At 39.7% G+C, this 25,549-nt stretch overlaps 1 protein-coding gene across 1 annotated transcript; it reads left to right on the top strand.

Annotated features, from left to right (window-relative positions):
• Positions 1 to 1,820: 1,820 nt before the first annotated feature.
• rin1b (Ras and Rab interactor 1b) lies at positions 1,821 to 25,187 on the top strand. The gene is made up of 12 exons (XM_084713137.1): positions 1,821 to 1,865; positions 2,863 to 3,000; positions 3,943 to 4,057; positions 4,301 to 4,373; positions 4,713 to 4,804; positions 6,086 to 6,267; positions 7,545 to 7,820; positions 9,526 to 10,081; positions 14,709 to 15,017; positions 16,408 to 16,539; positions 17,595 to 17,764; positions 23,154 to 25,187. Exons 1-12 carry the CDS (start codon positions 1,821 to 1,823, stop codon positions 23,475 to 23,477), a joined length of 2,412 nt encoding a protein of 803 aa, XP_084569263.1. The 3' UTR covers positions 23,478 to 25,187.
• Positions 25,188 to 25,549: the final 362 nt, after the last annotated feature.

Below are 25,549 nucleotides of genomic sequence, written 5' to 3'. Positions count from 1 at the left end.
AGTGACAGAAAAATATATTATTTATTTTTCAAAAAAAAAAAAAAAAGAAAATAATAAAAAAAAGCTTCCTAGAAATAAAACACCTCTGCACCCCGGAAAACCTTTAAGATTGTGTGTGTGTGTGTTCATGTTTGTGTGCATATACTGTATAAATATGAGAGTGTGTTGGTGTGTTTGTGCGTGCACGCGCATCTCCAACTTGTCAGAGAAAGGGTGTTTCACTGAGTGGGAATGCCTGGTAGGATGTGTAGGCCCAGGTTGCTATGGCAACCATCTGCTGCTACGCTCACAAGCGTTCGCCAGCAGCCCACACAGTATGACATCCAGCAGCAACCCAATCTGAGAGAGATAGAGACAAAGTAAATCTGTGATTGAATGTTCATGTTAAAGGTCCGAAAAAGAAGGAAAACACCAAGTTCAAACTGAACTGATTGTTGTTGTAAGTGCAAGTAAAGGTGCATTTTTATTTCCATAAAGTGTAAATTCAAACACATTAATTCTATAGAAAAACATATTTTGATTTATTTCAGTAGTTAGTGAAGACAGAAGGAGGAGAGGTGTGCAGCATTTGGAGGAAGCACACAACACTTCGACACATTACAGAAAAAGCAGACGGATGTAAAACATGTTTAAAACTTTGAAAAGAAGTTTGTTGAATGGTAAGTTACTTAAAGGGACAGTTCACCCCAAAATACAAAATGCATTTTTTTTCTGTCACCTGTATCTGCATCTAGATCATTTTGATGTGAGCTGCAGAATTTTTAGAGATATTGGCCGTAGAGATTTCTGACTTTTCTCAAATATAAAAGAACTGCATGGCACTCGTGGTGCTCAAAGTGATGAAAAAATACATTTGAAAAGCTCTATACCAATGTCTCTTTCCAAAAACCATGACCCGTTTATTCACGGACTTGTAGGAGCTACTTTCTTCCTATGGTGGAATCTACTGGAACTACTTTCTTTCTTCTACAAAAGAAATTGCTCACATCAAGATCTATCTATCAACGTGGGTAAAAAGGTTCTGGAAAGAATCACTGGTGTTGAAAATTTCTAATGTGTTTTTTTGGGGCATTTTGTGCACCACCAGCCAAATGTCATTATATTCAAGAGAAGGCAGACACATCTACAGCCGATATCTCCAGAATTCTGCATCTCACACCAAAACAATCTAGATGCATAAATAGAACTACAGGTAAGAGGATAAATATGCATTTTTTGATTTGGGGGTGAACTGTCCCTTTAAAGACACTTTCAGATAGCAGGTAAAAGTTTGCTTATGGGGGTTAAAGATGCCGACCATCAACCACCTCGTCATCTCTCCACTAAAGCTACCTAATGTGAAGGCATAAAATATTCAAAAAAGAATAACAATAAAAATAATGCCTAAAATATGCATTTGTCAGTAATATAAAATAAAATATTTGCTTTTTTGAACTGAAAAAAAATGGTTTTTGGTAAAGCCGTCACGGTCTGATTGGATTTCATGATCATTTAGTCACTACAACATGATATTCAGTGTAATGTCATGCTGCTAGTCATGTGCAAATGAACCTGGAGCTTCCAGTAAGATGAAGGAAAGCTGAGATGAACTGATGATGTTAAAGTGATTTTTTTTCTTCTCAACACATTGTACATGTTAGAACATAGCAGCTGAAAATGTGTGAAAAGATTGAGAACTATGTAGAACCGCATTGTGGAGTTAGATTGGTTCACGATTTCTGTGTTCAGGATTTTTTTGGGCAGACCTGAAACATGGCTCTGTGATGTGTCAGAGCCATGGTCCCCCGCTATAAACTACACTATATAAGCTCCATGAACCGATGCACAAACGACTCCGCCTCCCCCTCTCCTCATCCTCCCCAACGGTCAGTTACACATGTAGTGACTCAGTGACTCTTTCAGTCAAAATCGGCCCACCAGTTCACTTTAGCTCACTTCACTTCCAACATCGTGACACAGAAGGAAAGAAAAAACATCTTGTCACCGTACTCTGGCTCCGGTGGCTCAAACATGTCTGGAGATGTCCAATACAGCGTCCATGTTTCAGGTCGTTTTCAGGTCATAGTGGTGTTTGACACTGAGACAGTAGAGCAGACACACCTCCGACATTTCAAAAAAGAGAAAACTGTTCATTTTTTCATGATTTTGAGACCTAATTTTATATACTCAGCAGTTGTTTTAATCATTCAACACATTTATTATTGCTTTGCACAACCTTTAACAAAGATGAAAGAGCTGTCATTTATTACACACACGTTTGATTTGGAATTGTACCTCCTCATTATATTTTTTTTGGCAGAAATATTATAGAACAGAGTTGTGTTCATTTGACTCATTAACTTCAGCTCACCGCATTAAATATATCAACATATCTAACTACAAAACTGGATCTCAGCATTAAATTTAAATTGAGCTCAACAGTAAATGCTTGTGTATTTACGTACAAGCAGCTACATATGTGTATGTTCACCTTTAGGCAGACTAGCACACAACTTTTCACTCCATAAGTACACTTGTGTAGTGTGTAGGTTTCACTTGAACTTCAGGGCAGTCTGGGCACAACTCTAAAGAAGAGTCAAGGAAAACTCTCATTTTTTCTTCTTCTTTTTTTTTGCTTATTTCAGTTTAAAGACAAGTCATTGACAAAAAGATACAAAAAGAATCTGAACGTATGACAAAAGCCTTGCGGACAACTATTTAGCCTGTGTGGTCATTGCAAAGGCAATCTTCTACATGTGGCTAACAATAGTAAAAAAATTGTGGATTAAGTATAGTTTGAAAAGTACTACACTACTTTATTTGTAGCTGATATGCTAACTCATGTGACGGCTGTTGGATGATAACCTTGTGCATGTATTTCAGATGCAGGAGGCTACCCAGCGAGGCTCTCAGCGGGCCTTCAGCGTCCTGGATCGTCTGCTGATCACACATCCTGTGTGGCTGCAGCTGTCACTCAACCAAGACTCTGCCCTCTATATCCTGCTCAGAGAGCCTGTTGGGGTACGGACAAGTCAGTCATTTCAATCAGTCGATCTTATCAGTTAAATAAATAGAGGAACACGTAGATAAACTCAGAATACATAAAAACATAACGCATTTATGTTTTTAAATCATACTTTAGTTACATTTCACTAGTTTTCCACATAAAACTGTGGGACTTTGCAGTTTAAGACATATGCAGTTTTTAACTATTTAAACTTTAATTTTTCCAGAGGCGAGAGTAAACTTTTGTTCATTTTAACAGAAGACAAAATATAGCTTCACCATTTTAGGAAATGTGAATATTTACTTAAACCCCTAAGTGGGCTTCTATGTTTTTAACAAAGATAACAATTATTTTGTTTGCATTTTGTATTAAACTCAACTATGGCAGCTCAACAGTGGTTGCCCACTTTTTCAACAGCTTTGGTGAATTCCCCATTCATTCTCTCCATTGATAATTTATTTATATAAAAAGTTTTAAGCCTAGAACCAAGCCAACCAATGATGAGTTGAATCATGGCCATAAAGAATTTGATTCTGAGCAAAAAAACTGATTGAAAATAGAAAAAGGCAAAGATTTAAGACTTTTAAGTTGAGGGAACTACTCATCCTATAATCCACTGCGAATGATGCAATGCTTCCCCTTAAATTTAACCTAAAGTGTAATTAGTGCTTGAGCCAGGAGGCAATAAGCTTAGTTTAGCCTAAACACCAGCAGCATTTAATATTAGCGTCCACATAGTTAAATCCATAAAAGATTATTTGAAAACCAGTAAAATTTACATTAAATACAGACTAACAAGAAACTGTTATATCCGGCTATGATTTTGTACTTTACATTGCTGTTTGCACCATCTGTGCCTCCTCCTGAAAAATGTGTGAAAATATATTTAAAGAAATAAAATAACACCCCTGTGCTTTATTCTTGTTGTCTGCGGTGGTTGTTGTTGGTGCTTACAGACCTTTTTGGTGCGTAAATGCAGCTCCAGCCAGAGGAAGGTGCTGTGTTTGCGAGTGGCGGCGGACAAAAGTGCCTCCTCTGTTAAGGAGTGCTTCATCTGCGAGGAGGACTCCAGTGAGTATAAAACAATCTAGATTAGCATGTATTATCCACCTGCCACTACAGCAATACACACTGCGTTCCTGTGCTCGCCGTCTGTAGTGCAGTGCAGTTCATACACTTGCTGTGTGAAGTAGCGTGGGACAGAGAGGATGGGTCCTCCAGAGGATTTGCAGCTGCCATGCTTCCTGTTAAATTTGCACAAGTGTCCCACTGCCTCCACAGCTGTCAATCAAACTCTGTCTGTTCTGTAACCAGCATTTGCCTTGGAGAGCTCAGCACTCAGCTTCCCTGACCTGTGTCGACTGGTGGCCTTCTACTGTATCAGCAGGTGATGGAGCTATTATTTTAACTCTGTGGCCAAAAGTAGAGCTGCAACTAACAATTAATTTGTTTAGCATTTTCTTGTTTCATTCATAAAATGTCAAAAAAAAGTGAAAAACAGTGATTACTGTCCTCAAATGTCTTGTTTTGTCCACAACCCAAAGATATTCAATTTACTGTAGAGAAACCAGAAAATATTCACACATAAGAGGCCAAAATCAGAGGATTTGGACATTGGACATTTTTTTCTTTTAAAAAAAGACTAGAAAATCTAATGGTTACACACATGCTCAGGGTTTAATTGAACTTCTTTTAGCACTGATTTTTTTTTTCTTCTTGTCTGCAGAGATGTGTTGCCCTTCCCACTGCAGCTACCAGACGCCATTGCTAAAGCCACAACACACAGGCAGCTGGAGGCCATTTCACACATGGGACAAGGTACAGTCATTTTCAAACTAAGCTTACTAATTACTTTGAGTTGTCACTTCCCCTAAATAATAAGTAATAGTCACTAAATAATAACCAACATTAGCTAGAATCATGGCTTTAATTTTAATGTTCTTTAATGTCAGTCCACCATTGGTCTAGATGGAAACTTTTTGGAGGATTCAGGATGAATTGTAATATCTTTGGTGATTCTCTGGCTCTTCATTTAGCATTATCAGCAATTATGAGGGTCCTTGATACGAATTCATTTGGGAACCCCTGAGTTAGTACATGAGGTCAGAGCAATGGGCCTTCAGAGCAAAGGGTATTTGTTTTAGGGACAACAGGCTGTTGGACAAATGGGATTTTGGTCCAGTAGGACATTTTTCAGAATAATGGATCATCTGAATAATGGCAATATCACATTGTCCAGTCACTAACCAACAGCAAATATTGCAATTATACATTCATTATGTAGAAAACTAAAGTTAGACAAATATCTTATTGGACTGAAAGTTCATTTGCTCTGAATATCTACTGTACCCTGCAGTTGTTTAGTGTGTTATTGCACGGAGAGTGTCTGTTTTCAGATCAGTAGGCATTCAGTGCAATGGGCATTTGTTTTCGGGATGACGGGCTGTTGGACAAATGGGCTTTCTGTGCAATGGGACATTTTTGGGTCTGTTTCAAAATAATGGGCTGTCTGAACAATGGCATGACATCATGAAGATAGAGTCATGTTCCTCTGTAATAACTCCTCTTCAGCAACATATTCCAAATGTGAGAGAGTAAACTGAACAACTGACTAAAGTAGTGACTGCCAGCTTGCATCTATTTTAACATGGCAACATGTACTGATGCAGCGCCGCAGCAGAGAGCGAGGTGTGACTTCAAGATGGCTAAAAATTACACAAGTAAGACACAGTATGTGTCACCGACTGCAGCTCAAAGATAGATCTCACCATGGTTCTGCAAAATCAGTCTGCTCTTGTCAGCTTGCAGTAGATAAACTTACATAATACAGTACTTACTGTGTTTTATTGCTTCTTTTTGTTTGTTTAATGACTATAAAATGAAAATATGCTATCTAGATCTTAAGCAAGTTCAGCAGCCTGGAAGAGAAAAATTAAGGTTCTACTGTATGTGTAGCATTAAAACACGAGAATAATCACCACATTGATTTTGAAAGAACTTCTGCAAACAAACTACAAAAGATCAGATTGATTAGTTGCTATATCTGCAATTATTGAATGTGTAACTGAACACTTGTCTTCTTTCTGGATCTCCCACTAGACTTCTGGAGCGCTCCGAGTGCTTCAGAGATCCAAAATGGGCCGGTGGACCCGGTTGCGTCAACCAGCAGCAGCCAGGGTCAGACGTCTGCGACCCAGGAGCGGTGTACCCTGCTGAACCGGGGTAGACAAGGCAAACTCTGCTTCATCAATCCGCTCTTCCTGCAGCTGGAGCTTGCCAAGGTTAGTAGTGAAGGTTGTGTGCTTTTGTGAGCTATCTCTGAGACCATTTAAAGTCAGTAAAGAGTCCACTTATGGTGATTTTCTAGCATTTTACTTTAAAGAATAATGCCTGGATTTTTAAACCAGAGCCCTATTTTTACATATTTATAGTATATAATATATTTATAGTTTATAGCAGAAGAACCACAACTGCTAGATGCAACCCGCTGAGATTTGCAAAATTCTGCCTGAAGCAGTTGTTGATCACTTGTGGTCCCTAGTGGCTGGTTAAGAAGAGGAGAAGTCAGCTGTCAATAAAACAGAGCATTAAAAAATTAGAATTACTGTCTCACAGTTGTATGTCTGAACCAGACAGTCAAGTTGCAGTTTATATGACCTGGAAACATAATCCCTGTGGCCACAGTTGTCACTGGTGTTTTTTTGAAAATTGTGAAAAGGAGAGGTCCTTCAGTATACATTCATGAATGTCCACCAAAAAATTAGGCTGATCAGTCCATTGGTATTCAAGATTAGCTGCAGAAAAACTCCTGGTCCACTGATCACACACGCACACCCTCACTCACTCAGGCATGCACACACGAGCGATTATGTGATAATGATTTAATACAGAAAAACAGAACACTCAACAGACAAAAGTACATACACCTGGCATAATACAAGAAACAAAGTAGAAGTCCAAAAAGTGCAGGGAAACACTGGGGCATGGGCTGTAACGTTTTATGTTAAGACAACGACGAACTGGCAACAAAAGGGAGAAAACAAAAACTAAATACTCAGGGAACTTATCAGGAACAGTTGAAACAAATCAATAGTCAAAAAAGGCGAGGAAAAGACAAAGACAGGAAGTAAACTAAACACAGACACATAAGGGAAGACATGAAACAACTTAACAGAAACCCATAACCATTACAAAGATCCTTTTTGTTCTCTTCAAAACCACCAGACTCCATTGACAAAAACAGCATTGTACCTCGCAAAACACAGCTGCCTTGATTGGTTAGTTTGTTCGTGTTTCTGTGTGATTTAGAAGGAAGTTTTAAATAACTAACTGACTGATTTATTATTGAGCAAGATCAATGAAAAACAGTTAAAAATGTGTTAGTTCCCAAGTTCACATTTTTAAAGTTACCTCAATAAGAAATGCTCTAAATCCATCTTCCTATATGACTACTACTGTTCACCTTGCACTTCACCTCATATCCTTTGAAAAATAAACTGTTTATAAACCCACTGAGCTCGTTAGATAAAGGACTGAATCCACTTTTTCTTTTCTCCAGCAGCCACAACTCACAAACCACAGTGCCTCCAATAAACGGCACCGCTTCAAGCGCAGCATGCGGCTCCGGCTGTCAGAGTCCTCCATGAATCTGTCCCTCGAAGGGATTGGATCCTACTCACCTTCCACCTCAGAGGAGCAGCCCGGTGGATCAGAGAGGCTGCAGACCCAACCTCACAGAAGAGTTCATGCCGGGGCAGGGATCCTGAGGAGAACCCCTGCTGTTTCTCCGGGTTCCGCAGATGAAGAGGACATGATGTCTGTCTATGTGCCACAAGTAATATGTGTTAGCCTCTTTGTTTGTCTTTCAGACAATGCCTTTATTTTTCTTCATGTACTGACTTTGAAAAGCATTTTCTAAAACAGTCTTTCTTATGTGTCACAACACAATTAACAAAATTGCATGGCAGAAAAATATTTATGCCTCGGAGTATCCTCTGATCTTTACATTTTTGCAAATTACTGAATAACTTCATCTCTTTAGGCCCCTAAATGTATTAAAAGAGTGAAAAATCAAATCGCTCTCAGGTTTTCCTCACAGAGTCCTGGCTGATGTGCACCCGCAAAGCCAACCTGTTACCCACAATTATCTCCAGTCAAATCTGTATCTGCCCGAAACAGTCTATAAACTCCCCCGACCTGACCCGCACCTGTGATTAAACCCACATGCACAGTCACTCACTTGTCACTCACTTGTGTTCTTGGAAAAGTATCTATCATTTGGTGTAGCACCTGTGCTCCTCCAGCCATCGATGTGTGTACTTGGTGACAATGTGCCTAGCTTGCGACTATCAAAACCTAATACTTTTTGGAACTTTTTACAAGCGGCCATGCCACTGACAACATTATTCCCACAGTATCTCCCCCCTGACATGACCACAGATGTGTTTTTCACACTTTTTCTACAATATACTCATAAACAGGAGGCTGGTTTATCCATGTTTTATAACCTGGAGGCGGAGCAGAGTGTGCTCCTTAGCTAGACAGCATGTCGCTCTGCTGTAGTTTAATCCCACAGACTCTCCCTTCACTTCACCCAGCAGCTGGTAAGCAAGAGACAGGAACTTTTTCTGCAGTGTTTTCGTGGGAAAACTGTACATTAACTGCCAGTAGACAACTTTATGGCTCGGATCTGATTGCCAACACCTGTCTGAAAACTACACACAGTTCAGAAAGTTTGGATGCTCATTTGATGCTTTAAAATGCACAGACATTGTGGAACAATGGCATATCATTATTTGGCAGGATGTGTCGTCAAAAGTTGTGTCATAGCCTTTCACAGTAACTAAAATCCTGGCGGCTGATTAGGCTTAATATTTCTCCAGGTAAAAAAAAAAACAATAATTGTATCGTATGTGTCGTATTCTTATTCCCATCCACCGCCCACCTACAATTAGTTTATTTTCACCTGTGAATTTATTTAAATATATTTTTGTCCATTACACTGCTTTTTTATAGGTTACCCAGCAGGTATCCATGGATAGCCAACATAGTTCAGGATTCTGTTACCTCCCGGTCATAATTTTTCTCTCTCAATCTTTTTGGCATTTTTGTGTGGACTGAAGGCCAAAAAAGTGATGAAAAAATGATATTTTGTCATGTATCTGCATTTTTGCAGTCTTACTGTCTAGGCCCAACTTATGTTTGGTAATAATTCTTAAAGTTCTGCGGTTACTCATTTTTTTAGCTGTCCACATGAGAGTTGAATGTTAGCAAGTTTAGAAAATATGCTGACAGTCACATGTGTAAACTAAACTCATCCAGTGAGAAATTATTTAAAAACATAGTTAATTATGAGTCTCCTCACTTCTTCTTATTCATTTACTTACTGGCTGATTGATTCATGTATTCATTCATGCCCTCCAGATTATTTATCGGAAAGTAATGCCATCATAATTAAGTTTTTAAGTAGCCACTGTTTTTTGTGCATCCAATAAAGTCTCAATCATCACTGTAAAATTGTCTCCTCTGTTCCGGTCAAGACATCTGCAAAGGTGGAGGAGCCTTCACAGCCCCAGCGGTCCACCCCAGGAGAGGAGCCAGGCACTGAGGTGGCAGCCCTGGCCCTGGAGCGCCGCCCGGCTCCGTCCCTGGCCGAGCTTGACAGCAACAGCTCCTTCAGCAGCATGGACGAGGACAATGACTCGGATTCAGATTCAGAAAGCGTGGTCCGACCCCCAGCCCACTTCTACCCACGCCCGCCGCTCGTGCGCTCACGAGGCCGTGGTGGGCTGCACCGCATGAGTGAGGCATTTGTGTGTTTCTTTGCTCCGGACAAGCGGCTGACGCGACTGGTGGAGGAGCTGTCCAGAGACAGGCGCTCCACCTTTGGGGGCATGGTTCAGGACTTCCTCCTGGAACAGAGAGAGGTGCTCAAATCTCTGGCTTCCTCTCCTTCATCCTCTTCCTCGTCACGTGTGACTTCTGTGCAGCTCCTGCAGGGTCTGCGCCTCTTTTTGTCCCAGGCGAAGTGCTGCCTGCTGGACAGTGGAGAACTGGAGCCTCCAATTGAAACCCTGGTACCAGAGAATGAGAAAGGTAAACAAACACCCAAAAACACATTAGATTTGAGCCACAGCGTGACACGTCTTTTCAGAAGGAACAGGCACATTGAATTCACACTTTTCAGCACAAATTAAAGGGGCAATATTGAAGAATTGTCCACCTGTTGAATTCATACTGCAGACCAGAAATGGGAAGTAGCTAAGTACGAATACTTAAGTAGATTTTTCAGGTATCTTAACTTGAGTATTTCTTTTTCTGATAACTTTTTATTTTTTCCCTACATTTTAACACATATATCTGTACTTTCCTCTCGTTACATTTTCAAAACAGACTTGTTACTTTAGTTTTATTTGTTTGATGGTAGTTATTGATTATTTTTATTTCGCATAATTGTGCACTGCCTTCCCAACATCAAGACTGATTTCAGACTAAATGGATGGTGTATCCATCAGTGCGTATCAGGTCTGACAAATATAACAAGACAAACATTAAAACATTAACAGCTATTTTCTTCCCAGTCTAGAAAAGACAATGGGTGTTTAGCATCAAACTTCATCCCTTTAATCCAATAGCTGTTTCTAGCAGTGGAAAGAAACACCATTGTTACACTGGACAAAAAAAACAACTAACATCTGGGTTTTTTCTTCAGTATGAAAAGGTGCAGTCACTTAGTGGTCAAATGACTCTGCTGTAGTTAAGTCCTTTGCCAGTTATTTGTTATCCTCAATCACATCTTCATTCAAAATGATTCATTCTGTAACATTTGATTAATTCAGCTGATCTAAATACTCTGTTCTCAGAAAAGCGTGAATTGTCCATCATAATTAAAGAGATTACTGAATAATTTAGTGTAAATAATGATTTAATAACCAATTACAAAGTCATTAAGTACAACTTATAAACCCCTGATAAAGGACATCCAGTGAGAAAGTGCCTTTAAACATACACTATATCTGTATATCACAAGTACTGTTATGTTTTTGTAATCTTTCAAGCAGATTAATAAAATTTAGAGTATGCGAAATTGAGTGAGTCAGTTTCTTTTCAACAATTATCACACCTGGAAGCTGCCAAGTACTACTAGTCTTTCACTGTCGACCACTGACTGCCTTCAATGAACGATAACACGAGTCAAGTTTTTACTTTTTTAATTTAGCAGCAAAAGTAGAATGATTCATTCTCAGTCCCGTCTTTTTTCTTTGCATTGCAGACCTGAATTTACTGAAATGGTTACCGCTGAATCTCACACTTAATTCAATGGACAGTTTGAGCACCTGTGCTGTCTGTAGAACAGCTGGATTGCATCTGGACCAGCTGAACTGAACTGATCTTGATTAGATAGCTCTCACTTTCAGAGCAAGATAAAAAGTCAAAGAAAGTTATGATAATAAATAACAGCCAAAAGGATTTTATTACATCCTGGCAAGTGAGCCCTGTACATCCATGTATAAATAATTAATGAATGATGTATTATTGAATGAATTATACTTTTGTGAAAATCTGCATAAACATGTCTTGTAACAATGCAAAGGAGAGCTATGAGTAACTATAGGTCATGAAAATATCGCCTACCAGCCTTGTGGCTCAAACAATCTGACTGGCTGATCCAACTTCTTGTCAGGAGGCAGATTCAAAACAATACAGCAAAACAAAACTGGAGAGATTTACATCACATTATACAAAACAAATCTGTGCATGTTCACGTGTAGACAGAGAGGCAGGTTCCAGCTTTTCACATTGCTGTTGACATTAGTTGCGAACCATCTTGACAGTGCTGATCTTCAAAGGGACAGAAGACCAGACAGTCCTTAGCAGAGGAAGCTAATATAATTAAATATGTTACACACCACTTTAATATAGGCCTAACCTATGCCAGAGTATGAACTTCTCCACAAAACAGGCATGGAAAATCTGGCTGACACCAGAGGATGACACTAGATAACTTTTAAATGCCATTCAGCAACTAGAGAACCCTAACTGACATTAGATAACCTTAAACTGACTGTCGGATAAAACTAGCTAACTTTTGGGTTGTATCTAGAAAAGAACCCAAGATTTGCTAAATTCTAGTGAGATTTGTATGTGTTGTTTCTTTATTATGCGTGCTGTACAAACTAATTTTATTTTATGATGTGACACCGCTGTGGTTACGATCTGGATCGGTTTGGGGACAAAAACCGCCTGGTTAGAGATAGAATAACAGAAAATGTCTCTGATTAATACCATTTACACATGTCAGACAGAGAAGCATGATTCAGCTTTTAATATTATTGCAGCCATTAGTTATAAGTTATTAATCTCTTATAGAGTATGCTTTATTAGAAAGTTAGAAGCAAAAAGCCTATTTCCATGGTGGAACTATACACGACACCTAAAAGCCATTTCACGCAATTTAAATTCATTTGATTTTATTAGCAAAGAAGGTGAATTAATTGAATTTAGCTGACTGTGCTGGATTACATTTTGAGATGTGAATTTCTCATATGCATGCACGATTAGTTCATCACATCACAGCGAGGAGACGGTGAGTGCAGCAGGGGACTGAAGGAGAGAAACAGAGAAATATGGAGAAAAAAAAAACGGTACTATTAGAAAACACTGATTCAATAGAGCACGGTGCCAGAGGACGCAGGTCTGTGGAAACAGACAGCCTTTTCTGATAAATGGTGGGCTGCCCAGGCTCTAGTGAAAGGCACTGTCAACACAAAGTAGTTTGCGTGGGGGGGGTAGAGCCTCATTCACTAGAGCTCATATTGTCTCTTGTATTTAGAAAACAGCATTAGGAAAGCCCTGCCCGACGCGCCTGCTCTCCCATCCATCTCTTTCTGTGTGATTCTTCTTCTTATTGTAAAGACATCGCCGGGTGTTACTTTGGAAGGATTCTAGTTAGAGGTTTTGACACAGCTCTGTGCGTAGGTTTTTCTTTTTTGGACTCCTTTGTGTGCGACTGAGTGTGTGTGTTTTGCAGGTGTGTAAATGTGTGTGATGATGGATGGTTGCCTGGCAGTGCAGAGGCTTCAGGGGAGAGCGCTCGGCCGCTGCCTTCCTTCCTCCCGTCCTTCCTTCCTGCGCTCTGATTCTGATTTATCTCGCATTGCGTCGGTGGGAGGCATTTGCATTTTTTTTTCTCCCCCTCGTTTATCATAAAAAGATATCACAGTCCCACGCTCACTTGAAGAGCAGCACGATTCAGGGGAGGGTGGGAGGGAGGGATTGAAATAGGCAGGATACTTTGAAAATGTAATCAGTTACAGATCTGTGAGTAACAGCTTAAAAAAAAAAAAAAGTCAGCTAGCCAGTAACTGGCAAGGCTGTAATCGCATTACATGTAATCTGTTATTCTCCAGAGCTGGTAAAAGAGAGAGTGATGCTGGGAGGGGTGAGGAAGGCAGGTAGAGAAACAGAGTGTGGAGGGCGTGAATGATTAATCACAAGGGGAATCATATAGTAAGGTAGATGGGAGGAGATGTTGGGGGATTATACAGGACAGGAGGGATACATGAAGGATGGAAAAGAGGGAGAGGAGGGAGAGGAGGATATTGATGATGAGTGGAAAACAGCGTGCACTGGAGAATTGTTACCCACTTAGGACTGCCCACTGACTGCAGGAGAATCACTGTGTGTGTGTGTGTGTGTACTTCCACGTGTAAGAGCATGCATGCATGTGTAATATGTCCACGAGTTTGTGTATTACATATCACTGTTGTCAGGCCAAAAATAAAAGCCTGTATCTCCAGAATCTTAGCTCTTCAGGCACTAAGAAAAATACCCTTGTGTTAGCTTGATGATAGTGCATTTCTGACAGCATGCAAAAAAATTTTAAAGGAGCAGTTTCACATTTTGGGAAATACAACCAAATGATTGATAGCACTCTAATATCTGTGTGTTGAGTCTTCAGCAAGAGAAGAGAGGCAGTTAGCCTTGTTTAGTATATAAGGGCTGCAAAAAGAGCGAACAATCTATGAGATTATAAACTGCTCTACAAACTAGCATGGTTCACAGACTTTATGAAAGTTGGTGGTACAAATACATATCTCTTGAATAAAATTATCAAGATAACTGTTAGTTAGCTGATAACTAGCTAACTTTTAACTGACAGTCAACTGACACTCTCTAACGTTAAAATGTCAGTTAGCTGATGCTACCTAACTATTAACTGACTGTTAGCTGCCTCTGGCTAAACTTAGCTATTCCACATAATACCTTTAAGGATTTCTGCTAATAGTGTATTTACAAGGATTCAAGGATATTTTTCAATGAAATTTGAGTTGTAGTTCATGTAAAATACACACAAAATGCAACACTGTTGATTAATTAAATTCAGAACGGAAGGGGAAAAGTCATAGGATTTTCATTTTGATTAGACCTAATTGCTTAAAATGCATAATGTGCAGATAGTGGAATTTAGGCTTGAGGGTGGTAGCAATTTAAAAGTCCTTGCTATGTATTTGAACATTTATTCCACTTTACTTTTGACACTTCACTCACCCTCATAATTCCACTGACATGATCAGCTTACCTGTCTGGGCATCTTGCCATTGTTGCCACAGTTCTCTACCTTCAAATTATATGAAATAAATAAATAAAACACAGCAATTGTGTCCACAAAAAACAGTCAAAAGACAAGTCTCCCAAACAATAAACCGTTCTCTGTTCTCAGACCTGGCATTGGAACGGGCCATGTTCTCCTGTGTGCTCCGGCCTCTGAGGTCCCTACTTGGAAAAGCTCTGGTCGAGCTGCACAATCAGGACGGCAGCAGCCAGCGTCTCAGCCAAAACCTGCTCCGTCTGAAGGGGGATGCCGCCATGGAGCGTCTCGGTGTGCGGACCGGTGTCCCTGACAGCCGTGAAGTGGAGAGGGTGAAGCAGAAGCTGGTACTGATGCAGAGGACGCACTCACCCATCGACAAGGTGCTGCTGCTGCTGCAAGTGTGCAAGTGTGTCCACAAGGCCATGGGGTCCTTACATGGTGAGACCAAACACGCTGTTAATTTATTGGATTTTAAAGGTCCACTGTGTCAGATTTATTAGTAGAATATGTCAGAAATGGAATATAATATTGATAAGAATGTTTTTATGAGTGTATAACAGAGGTGGGATTAAGCCATTGTTTTGCAAGTCACAAAAAAGTCACACGTCTTTGCACTTAAGACTTAACACTAAGTCCCAAGTCAAGACGGACAAGTCCTGAGTCAAGTCCTAGTCCTAAACCTTGTGTTTGAAGACCTATATAAGTCATAATGTAACAGCATCATTGATCTAAAAAGTAACTTAGCTGTTAAGCTAACATTAGCTACGCATAAGCTTGCTAACTACTGGATTTTAAAGATCCAGTGTGGAAAACGAGGACAGGAAGTGGTGGTGATTGAGTGGTTTTGTCACAGGTCTCACAACGTGGCGATCAGGGTTGTAGTTTTTTGGCTTTCAATTAATAAAGTTTGCTGTATTTTCCTAATTATACTCCAAAATGAGAACAGGCTTTCATTTACACATTGCAGAGGATGAGAAATTTCTCTTTTGCAAATCCTGGTGAAATATGATCTAAATTTGAATGTTCTATCATGTTCTGCAAATAGTCTAATTTTCACTTTTGAACCAATTCGGTATGTCTTTTCCCCGGTGACCACAGTTGTCTTTCAGATGGTTTGCAGTGGGTTGCAACTTGATTGGATGGATTGGATTCTGAAGTCAACATGGGGAATTAAGTGTCAACTTGTTGAGACTGGAGAGTATTAACGTTAGTTGAGTCAGCAAATGAAGGGAAACAGACTGATTTATGGATTCACACATTTTAAATGGCAGATCTTTTAATCTCTTTCAAGTTCCTGCATTCACAGAGGAAAATGATCAACTAAAAACATGTAAAAGTTTCATTTGCTGTATTTTCAAGCATACTGTATTTACTGCTTGAAAGCTGCAGAGGGATTGAAGGTCAACAATCTTTGCAAGGGCGAGTACCTCGTCACTTTGAAAAGCTCTACACTTCAGACATACTGTATGAAGCACGACCCGTCTGCTTTTCATCACGACCTGCTGCAGGTGCTGCTGGTGGCAGGAGATTAATATATCACCATGTCATGTCAGTACAGCTGAATATTGGATATAATTTTGGAACTGGTGCTTACCGAGTAAGTTTGCAATAAGTTTTCAAAGTCTAATTAGATGAATAACAACACTCGGCTAAATTTAAACTTTTGAACGTCTGGAAAGTGCAGTCGGTGGTGGCCTAGTGAGATTGTTTCATGACAATTTGAGCCCAGAGTGAACCAGATTTGGTCCAAAAAGACTTTCATCTGCATCAAAACAAATCAAAGTAGATAGCTTACCCTCATACTGTCCTATTCTTATTTTCTTTCCAGGACAAGAAGTGAGCTGGGATGACTTCCTGCCATCGTTGTCTTACGTGATTGTGGAGTGTAACAGGCCTCACATCCTGGTAGACGTGGAGTACATGATGGAGCTGCTGGAGCCATCCTGGCTCGGAGGAGAGGGTACGACCTAAACACTTAAATGTTACCTGTAGCCCAATGTGTCAGCTGTTAAGAAACTGTGCAATGCTTTTACTTGCAAGCTGAGTTCTCCAGGATGACTTGAACATGAGCTTCTGATGCCCGTGTTGCTGTGTATCACCACTCCGGCATATAGCTCTTACTTTGTTGGCCAAATCATAGTGTTAGGTGATACTCAAATACTCATTTTGCACACCCCCTGGCTAACCAGAGGTGGATGCTAGAAATCCAATATGTCTGAAGGTCTTCCTACATCCAGTGACATCACTGTGACATCACTGGATGCAGGAAGAACAACAGATTTTGCAGCAGGACAACTGCAGTTTTCTCAGTCAACATAGCACATTCTGAGGAATTTATTGCTTCAGATTTACTAAATTTACCATCAACACTTACTGGACATCCACATGACAAGTGGTGAATTTTCCCTTTAATTGTTTGCCAAATGCTTATCACAGTTTCATAAAACCCAATTTAACATTTTTAAATTCTTTGTTTTATCAAATTATAGCTGGAATAACCTGACACCAGTGAAGTTTTAGCATTTTTCTTCTTAAAAGATTACTTAATTTATTGTCAAAATAATTGCAGATCAATTTTCTATCCATCAAAAAGTCAGTTATCTAACTGCTAAAGATCTGATGTGTAGGATTTAGGGGGATTTGCTGGCTAAATATGGCAGAAATGAAATATAGTATTTTGTAATTATGTTTTAATTACTATATAATCACTTGAAAATAAAAATGGTCGTCTTTTTGTTACCTTAGAATGAGCCATTTATACCTGCAGATGGTAGGTAGATTCTCCTACATGCTTGGAAGGGGAGAGTGAAGCAAGGTGTTTGCAACCTCACCACCAGATGACACTAAATCCTACACACTGTTCCTGTAATTAGTTGTGGCTAATTAGATTTTGGTTGTTACATCATTTAATAACTTTATATCTACTTTTGCCTGTCACTTCTACATTATCATTATTGCAAAGTTTAGTTCTGATGCATCTGCTCTTTGTTTGTTTGTTTGTTTGGTTTGTTCCAGGTGGGTACTACCTGACCAGCATGTACGCCAGCCTGTGTCTGATCCAGAGCCTGGACAGGGAGCAGCCGCTCTCAGGCTGCCTGACGCCGGAGGCCCAGGAGGCGCTGAAGGAGTGGAGCTGCAGACGGAGCCGAGAGGCCCAGAGACAGAAGGAGAACCAGCAGAACCAGGTAGGTACAGCGCCACGTGTTTTGACTGTAGTAGTAGAACACAGACACACTGGTAGTGTTACAGCGTGTGTGGGTTTGTACAGTGATCTACTTTATAGCTGTCACACATAGCAGCTCTGTGTGAACTGCTGATTGATGTGTAGACAATAGGAACTCCTACTTATTATGCAGTGAAACAATTCTATGGGATATTCTCCTTTTTCTGCGGGATATTCTCATCTTTTTTTTTCTTAGAATTGCTGTCAGTGAAAATATAATATGTGTGTTTGCAATTTGTGTAAAAACATGAAATTTGTGTTTTTTCAACACTCCGTGAGTCCTTTGGAAAACTGATGGTGCTTTTGACAGGAGAAAAATAGTCACATGCTCTCAGAGGAAAGGAAAAGTTCAAAATAAGAGCTCCTCTTTTTCTAGCCTGTGTCTACTTGACATAAATTAGCTCAAATTAAGACCAATATAGGACTTTGACCATCTTCTCAGAATTCTTAAATTCAGCTCCTTTGTCTCATCTCAACCCAAGACTAATTAGAGCCCAATTAAAGATCTTAAAAAAAAAAAATTCTGAAATAATCAGCTCTTAAGACAACAGTGAGATGTAAAACAAAACTTGGTTGAATATTGTGATATACCGTACCGCACTGTGATGATAAATATTGTGATATTACATGGTTAATAATTTAGTTTTATTGTTTTTATGTTATTTTATGAAAGGGCTGCTGCTTACTGTACAATTGCAAAATGAAAACAACGCAGCAAACATAATTCAGACTTCTTATTGTGATATTATTGTAATGAGAGTTTTTGCTAAGTCTCTAGTATTTAGTTCTTTTATGTTCTAAAGTGAAACAACTTCAAGTATAGTTAGTACACTTAAAGTATATGGCTGTTTATGTACTGATATTCATGCTTGGTTAATGAAAATAATGTTTGCCTTCATAGTTTGAGTTACTTTTTCAAAGTACACTGAAGTACAGCTTTAAAAAAAAAACTTATGTTGAGGTGGACTTTCTGTAAATAAATTTAAATACACTTTTAAATACACACTCCTTTCCTTTCTCTTATTTTATTTTAATTTATTTTATTTTATCTTTACTTATTGATTTCCTTGTTTTCCTTTCTTTTTCTCTCTGACCTTTTCTTTTGTTTTTGGCCTTTGTTATAGTTTTTTTTTTTCCATTATTATCATTATGTTACTGCTAGTATTCTTCTCTATCTTCTCTCCTCCCCCTCATTAGTATATATATTTTTAGTACATTAAAGTTTTACTGAATGACATCTATCTTGAAGTACACTTTAAAAGGTACCCTTAAAATATACTTTAAATTAGTATACTTGCAATAACTTTTGTATTCTTAAATTAAAGTTCTAATACACTTCAGTATCTTACCTTTTTACAAATACAACAAATACAACAGCCTGTCATGTCACCTGATTAACAGCAGAGGTTCCTTACTCTCTTTATTCCAGATATTGCACAGGTCATAAAATATTTCTGAGCTGAACAGTGTTTCCATATATTTGCAATAAGTTGTTGTTTATTTTTATACCCATTAATTGTTACTGTTATTGTTGCTTTGGGTGGAGTTTGGTTGAGGGCAATAAGAAAAGTATCGCAAAGTTTCATTTATCATCTTAAATGTGTGTTATATGAACTTAATGTTTGTTATATGAACTTAATTTTTATACTTTTATACAGAACAGTATTTCTGATAGTACCTACATAGACAACAGATGGAAATTAGCATTGTGCGATTTCTGGTGCAGTGTATTTATTGTACATTGTGTATTTGAATTCTTCTTATAAACTGATCTGGTATTGATGATTTCTCCACAGAGCTAAGCTCTGAGGAAATGGAAAGTAATCCAGTGTTGTGTACAGGTGTGCAACAGCAGCACAAACAATTAATAGAATTAATTAAGTTGTCTGTTTCCACTTTAAACTAAATAAGCTATTTAAAATCCTCTTGGAGTATCTGGAAAATGCATCAGCACAAAGTTAATAACAGAGTTGTTTCGCTGACATTATTAAAAGTTGAATTTTTAGAGGTATGTGGTTCTCACAGGACAGCAACACTACAAACATATGATGATCTTATAGAATATGATGCATTGATGTAGATTAAACTACCCGACAGTTTAGAAGTAGATAAAATGAGCTCAATCTTAAACATCTACAGCAGTAAGATGCGACATACACATTATTTCAGTTGTAATATTAATCCAAAAACATCACATATAATGGTAAAACACTGACATTTTACTGCAACGAGTACTTTTAATTTTGATACTTGCAGGATAAGGATTGACCCATGACCCAGGCCCACAGATACAATCAGCCAGTTGCCCCACTGGGCCTATGCTCAATAAAATAATTTAATTTGAATAATTTGGGTGACAAGCTTGTTTACTTCATTGATGACATGGCTCTAAAACAACATACATATTAATATTACATATTAAAATATTACTGGCTTGAGAGTGATGGCTTGATACATGCAAATGCACTGTTGGCTTTGTCGAAAGTACCCATCAAAGTCTGATGAGTCAGGACCATTTTTGAAAGGGACAGATAATTATTGGAAACAGTCATTTGAAAGCCACGAGAAAAGCTGGCAATATTTGCTGTGTGTGGGGGCAGAGAAGGTGGTCGGGCCAGTGGCAATAAACATTACTGTTGGACCCTGCTTTAAGTACATTTTGCTGATTATACTTGTAGTGGCGTATTTTCACAGTGTAGTAAATATTTCTTCTTTGCAACTACTTAGGACTGCAATCTGTGAAAACTTTAGAGAATTTGTCTGCCACTGACAACCTTCCTGAAATGATCATCCCAGATTTTTTGTGTTCACATGGTCATTTCATTTTAAAGAGGACTCACTTCACTTTCTTGTCCATTTTAGCTTTAATAGGGCCTCAGTACTCTGTCTGTTCTCACTATGCACAGATCCTCGGGAGTACACAATACTGCCCACTTCATCATAAAGGGGGAAAACTGAAGGAAAACCTTAGCATTGCTGTGCGTTGTAGACAGGTGGCGTTTGATGTGTTCTTCCCTCCATGTCTGGAGAAGTGTAGTTCTTTCCTCCTCGGACCAAACTGCTCCTCATCCGCTTGTCTTGCCAGAATCACCAGTGGCCATTGTTCCATCTATTTGTCCTTTTGTCCCAGTGCAATAGCATGTGACCTGCAGACAACTAAAATAAAGTGGAAAAGGGCGGAGCAAACCTGAAGTGCTTTGTGTTTACAATGGACAGGTTAAAAGAGAACTCTGTAATATATTTACTGTGTGTATTTTCAGAGCAGCGGGCTTTTGTTTTCAGTATAATGGACTTAATTTTACATTGGCAGACAATTTGCACTTTGGGCATTTTTACCTTTATTTGATAAGGACAGCTGAAGATATGACAGGAAAGGGGCTAGAGAGAGAGGGGATGACATGCAGCAAATGGGCCACAGGCAGGAGATGTTCGGCGGCCGCTGTAGAGGACAGACAGCCTCAGCACATGGGGCTCACGCGCCGCCAACTGAGCTACAGGAGTGCCCCAACAGTTGGCAGTTATAAACAGTTCATCAACTTGCACAGCGGACTCATCGTCGCTTGTTATTGTCGAATTACAATGTTGTGCTCATCTTGCATCTTGGTAACAACTTGCTATAGCAATAAATTGTGTAATCAATAGGATGTCAGCCTATTTAATATACAGTCTGTGGCACCAGTTCATCATTTGAACTCTAGTTTGACTTTTTGGACATGTTATTGTTACATGTTGCTCATCACATCAAACTTGAACCTGTTTTTGTCTCTCAAGTGGCACAAAAAAAACACAAAAATCAACAAAAACAAGGCGATAATCCGTCCAAAGAGGTCAGACTTTACATTAATTATACTGATGGCGATGCAGCACCAGATTATCCTACATCTGTGACAATGGGCAGGTGGAGTTGAACAAACAGTGACCCATATTTGATTCATCTCAGGTATTATTGCTGCTGAGTTGACGAAAGTACTCCAATTTCTGTGGGTCACACAGAAGGTAAAAATATTCAGCAGAACAGTGGGTCATCCCCCAAAAATCCAACAAAACACCTGGATTTCCCTCCTGTGCGTGCCAACACGTTTCAGATTCATTTGAGGGGATTAGTTTTTAGACATTTTTAGAGGTAATCCGGCTTACGATGGGGCATCCACTAATGCACACACACACACACGCGCTGACTTTTACCTACACTCTCCCATTATCACTCTGCCGGCCCCAGATTGGTGTAACGGTCCGGCAGATGCCATGGAAAAAAGGCATTGTCATCCACAACGTTTCTGTCTCGTCACGTGGTGCCTCTCCTGGCTTCAAATAGCCGATCTAACTCACCCGGCAGCCAGATTTTCCACTGACACAGGCGGGGATCAGTGAGCCAAGTGCTATGAAGAAGTGGGCGGTCAGATAACATGAAATTTATTGAGCTGCATCTACCCATCGAAGCAGGCAAACACAATATGCACACGGACAGCGAGGAGCTCAGTGACTCTGTAAGTTTGAATGATGGCAGACCTGTTGATTGTAATTGCTGCTCTGTGTTTTTCTCTTTTTTTTTTCTTTTTTTTTGAGCATATTTGGCCACTTGTGCATCTGTGTGTGTATGTGTGTGTGTGTGTTTGTGTGTGTACAGGTAGGATGTGTGTGTGTGTGTGTGTGTGTCTCACTGGTTTCCTCAAGATTGGATGTTTGGTAAAAGGATTATGTTCAGTATGTTTTCATTGTGTGTGTGTTTTAAAGAGACTTGTGAGGGCGTCTGTAGGTGGCTGAATCTGACATTATATAATAGCTCAGGTACAGCACAATTGCCGGTAAGTGTTTGAAGAGTGGCAATTGTTGAGACAGACTCGTTAGTTGTGTGTTTGATCGCTTTTTTGTTCTGTTGAAAATGTCAGAAAGTTTCTGTTTGGATTGAAGTGCAGAGGGAAAACTTCAGCAGAACACCAAAGTAGAGCGAGTTTGATGGATTATTATGTTTGATCAGTTTGGACGTGGATGTTCTCTAGTGGATTGATGCTGGGAGTTTGTCAATGAAGCAGCAGAGAAAAGAGCAGTTTTAGATGAGGATGATTTTCATGTAAAGCTCTTGGACCTGCTGGTTGTGTGTGTGGGAAGTAGAAGCTTTGTTTCAGGGAGAATTTCTTTTATGAGCATCATTTTGGCTCATTTATTGCAGTGGATTATCAACCTCCTGTGTGTGTGTGTGTGTGTGTGTGTTAGCACAGCTCTCACTCTCTCCTCCCCCTCTTTTGCCCTCACTCCATAAGCCTCTTGACCTCTTGTTTTGCATGAATACACTATATATTCACTCTTTTTTTTCTCTCTATCTTCTCTCCTCCCCCTCTCCCTCCATCCAGAGGTGCGTTCGGATACTGTTCCAGGACGGGGAGCGGAGCGCCGTGCGGACATTGCAGTGGAGAGCCGGGGAAACCAGTCAGGCCCTGGCGCAGCTGTGCGCCGCCACCTTCGGAGTGTCCGACCCGCAGCAATATACCCTGTACTGGCGCAGCGGCGGCGAGATGAGGGCCCTGCCGCCTCAGGCCCAGCCCCAGGACCTGGCCAGCCACAGCGAGGGAGGCCCCTCGCTCTCCTACCTGAGGACCGACCACGACTTCAGCAAGATGCGGCGGCTCACCAGAGGTGGCGCCGTGGACCTGAGCGAGTCGGTGTGTGAGGAGTGAGTGGGAGGAATGGAGGAAGGAGGAAGGAGGGAGGAGGAGGAGATGGATGGTTGCTCTCGCTTCTTTCTCTCTCTTTCTCTCTCTTGTTCTGTCTCTTTCTCTCCGGCGGTGTGTTGTGTCTCGTCGTGGGTCAGGACCTTTAATGGTAAACTCTTCCCGAAATGGACCAACATGCAGAGCAGAGCAGGACCAACGTAGGGACTGTTGCCAAAAGTTGTACTATGTACCACTCAGTGTGGCTGCTGGTGTAAAGGAGTGTACTATTTGTGACATGATGGAAAATGTGTTAAAAAATTAATGGATTTTGGTTGTTATTTGAAAACCCAGAGTTATACCATGAAGGGATTACATCATTAAAACGTGAGGAGGCTCAAATCCAAAGACAAATTCTGTGAGACTACTGTTGCCTGGAAACAAACATCACTTCCTGTCCACCGTGGTGGTGATGTAACCCTTTCACAGTATAGTTCTGGGCAAAATCTAAAAGACACTTGGATGTTTTATTACTTCACTTTTATGTGTAAAAGTCTGCAGATCTTCAGGATGGAGCCATGTTGTTGAAGGGTTTGGGGATACAAACCTTTCTGTGCCCCCTGGAATACAGTTTGACACAAAGGGTGAGATGTGTTATAGCCAAGACCAAACCTCAATACCAAAGTGACAAAAACCAGATAAAGAGAGGCCATTTTCTGAAACAACAGGTGTTTACTTTGAAAGAAAATCAGGTTTACAAGCTCGAGAGAAGCTTTAAATCAGACGTTTATTTTTAGAATCACCCACAGAGACAGTTTTATTTTTGCTTTTTTGAGAAAAAGGCACAGACTCTCCTCCTTGCTCGCGTATTCTATTAAGTGTTTTTGGCAGGTGGAGTAATGAGCGAGTAGGAGGGAAGTGATAGAAAAGCATCAGCTCTCTGTTTTTAAAACCATGTGAGAAAGGGAGAAAAAAAGCACCACATCGACACACCGAGACAACCTGCAACAGATTTACTGAATGACTTGCGAATGTATTAAAATCTTTTTTTGCGTGTCAGACTTAAATCCCTTCACGACTGCATTCATTTCACGTTTCAACTCACTTGCTTTAGTTCTACTGTTTCTCTTGGCCGTACTGTAAAAATAACACAGTGTTGTTACGAGCTGGACTGAGAGGACAGTCTGACCAATAAAACCAGGACCTCACGGTGACTGGTCGAATGTAAATGTCAGTCACCAGCTGCTGGTGACCCCTGCTGCAAGTCATCACTATCAACTGACTGTTCAACTCAGTGTCATTATCAATTATCACGTTGTGTATTTAAAACTAACTTTTAATTGTTCAATTTGTTGGGTAGATATCAAACCTAAGTATGGATTTTCGACATATCTGGAGTTTTTAATCAGCTGAGGAGGTTCATTTTTGAGAACTATGATGTGTTTTTGAACATTATTGCATGCTTTTTTCATTTAACGTGAAGGTTCTGCGAATGTGGTGTGTGCGTGAAGCATGTGTTCATTGTAAGAGCTCACTTATTTCTTTTCTGTGTAAAAACACATTACTGTATTTTGTCAGGTAACTCAGTATCGCAATAAAAAAATTGCAATATCTGTTCATCCAGTTTTGTACTGTAGTGGGATTGAGGATTTTGTGATTCGATGTCTTAGAAAAGCTCAACCACCAGAGGGCAGCAAATTACACCATTTTACTCCTGCATTTAAACTGCCTTCAAATGTGTTGTTCAAGGTTTGTGGTTTTTAATGTTGACATCCTGCTACAGATTTGATAGTTCTGGTCTTTTTGAGCGCTGCTCACTTTTTACACAAGGCTTAATTAGCATGTTTAATAAGATTTATTTACAAGCTCTTTAGAAAGGCAGTACTTTTAAAAAAATCCTCATACATTTGACTAACACAACATTATAATATCCAGACAAAGAATTCTTTTTAATCACTTGAGAAGTAGTTCAGTATAAAACTTCTATGTTTCCCCAAAGTCTAGTTTGACAGGTTTATGATTATTTACCATTTTAAATAGGGCTTTTAAATTGTAATATCCAGATCACACAAGCTTCACGTTGTAGTGTAACTGTGTAA

This window comes from Lutjanus erythropterus, chromosome 23 (genome assembly GCF_056507025.1).
Source record: "Lutjanus erythropterus isolate fLutEry1 chromosome 23, fLutEry1.hap2, whole genome shotgun sequence".
Taxonomy (NCBI): domain Eukaryota; kingdom Metazoa; phylum Chordata; class Actinopteri; order Lutjaniformes; family Lutjanidae; genus Lutjanus; species Lutjanus erythropterus.
The sequence above is the reverse complement of the archived record's forward strand: the minus strand, read 5'-3'. Positions and strand labels throughout refer to the sequence as shown.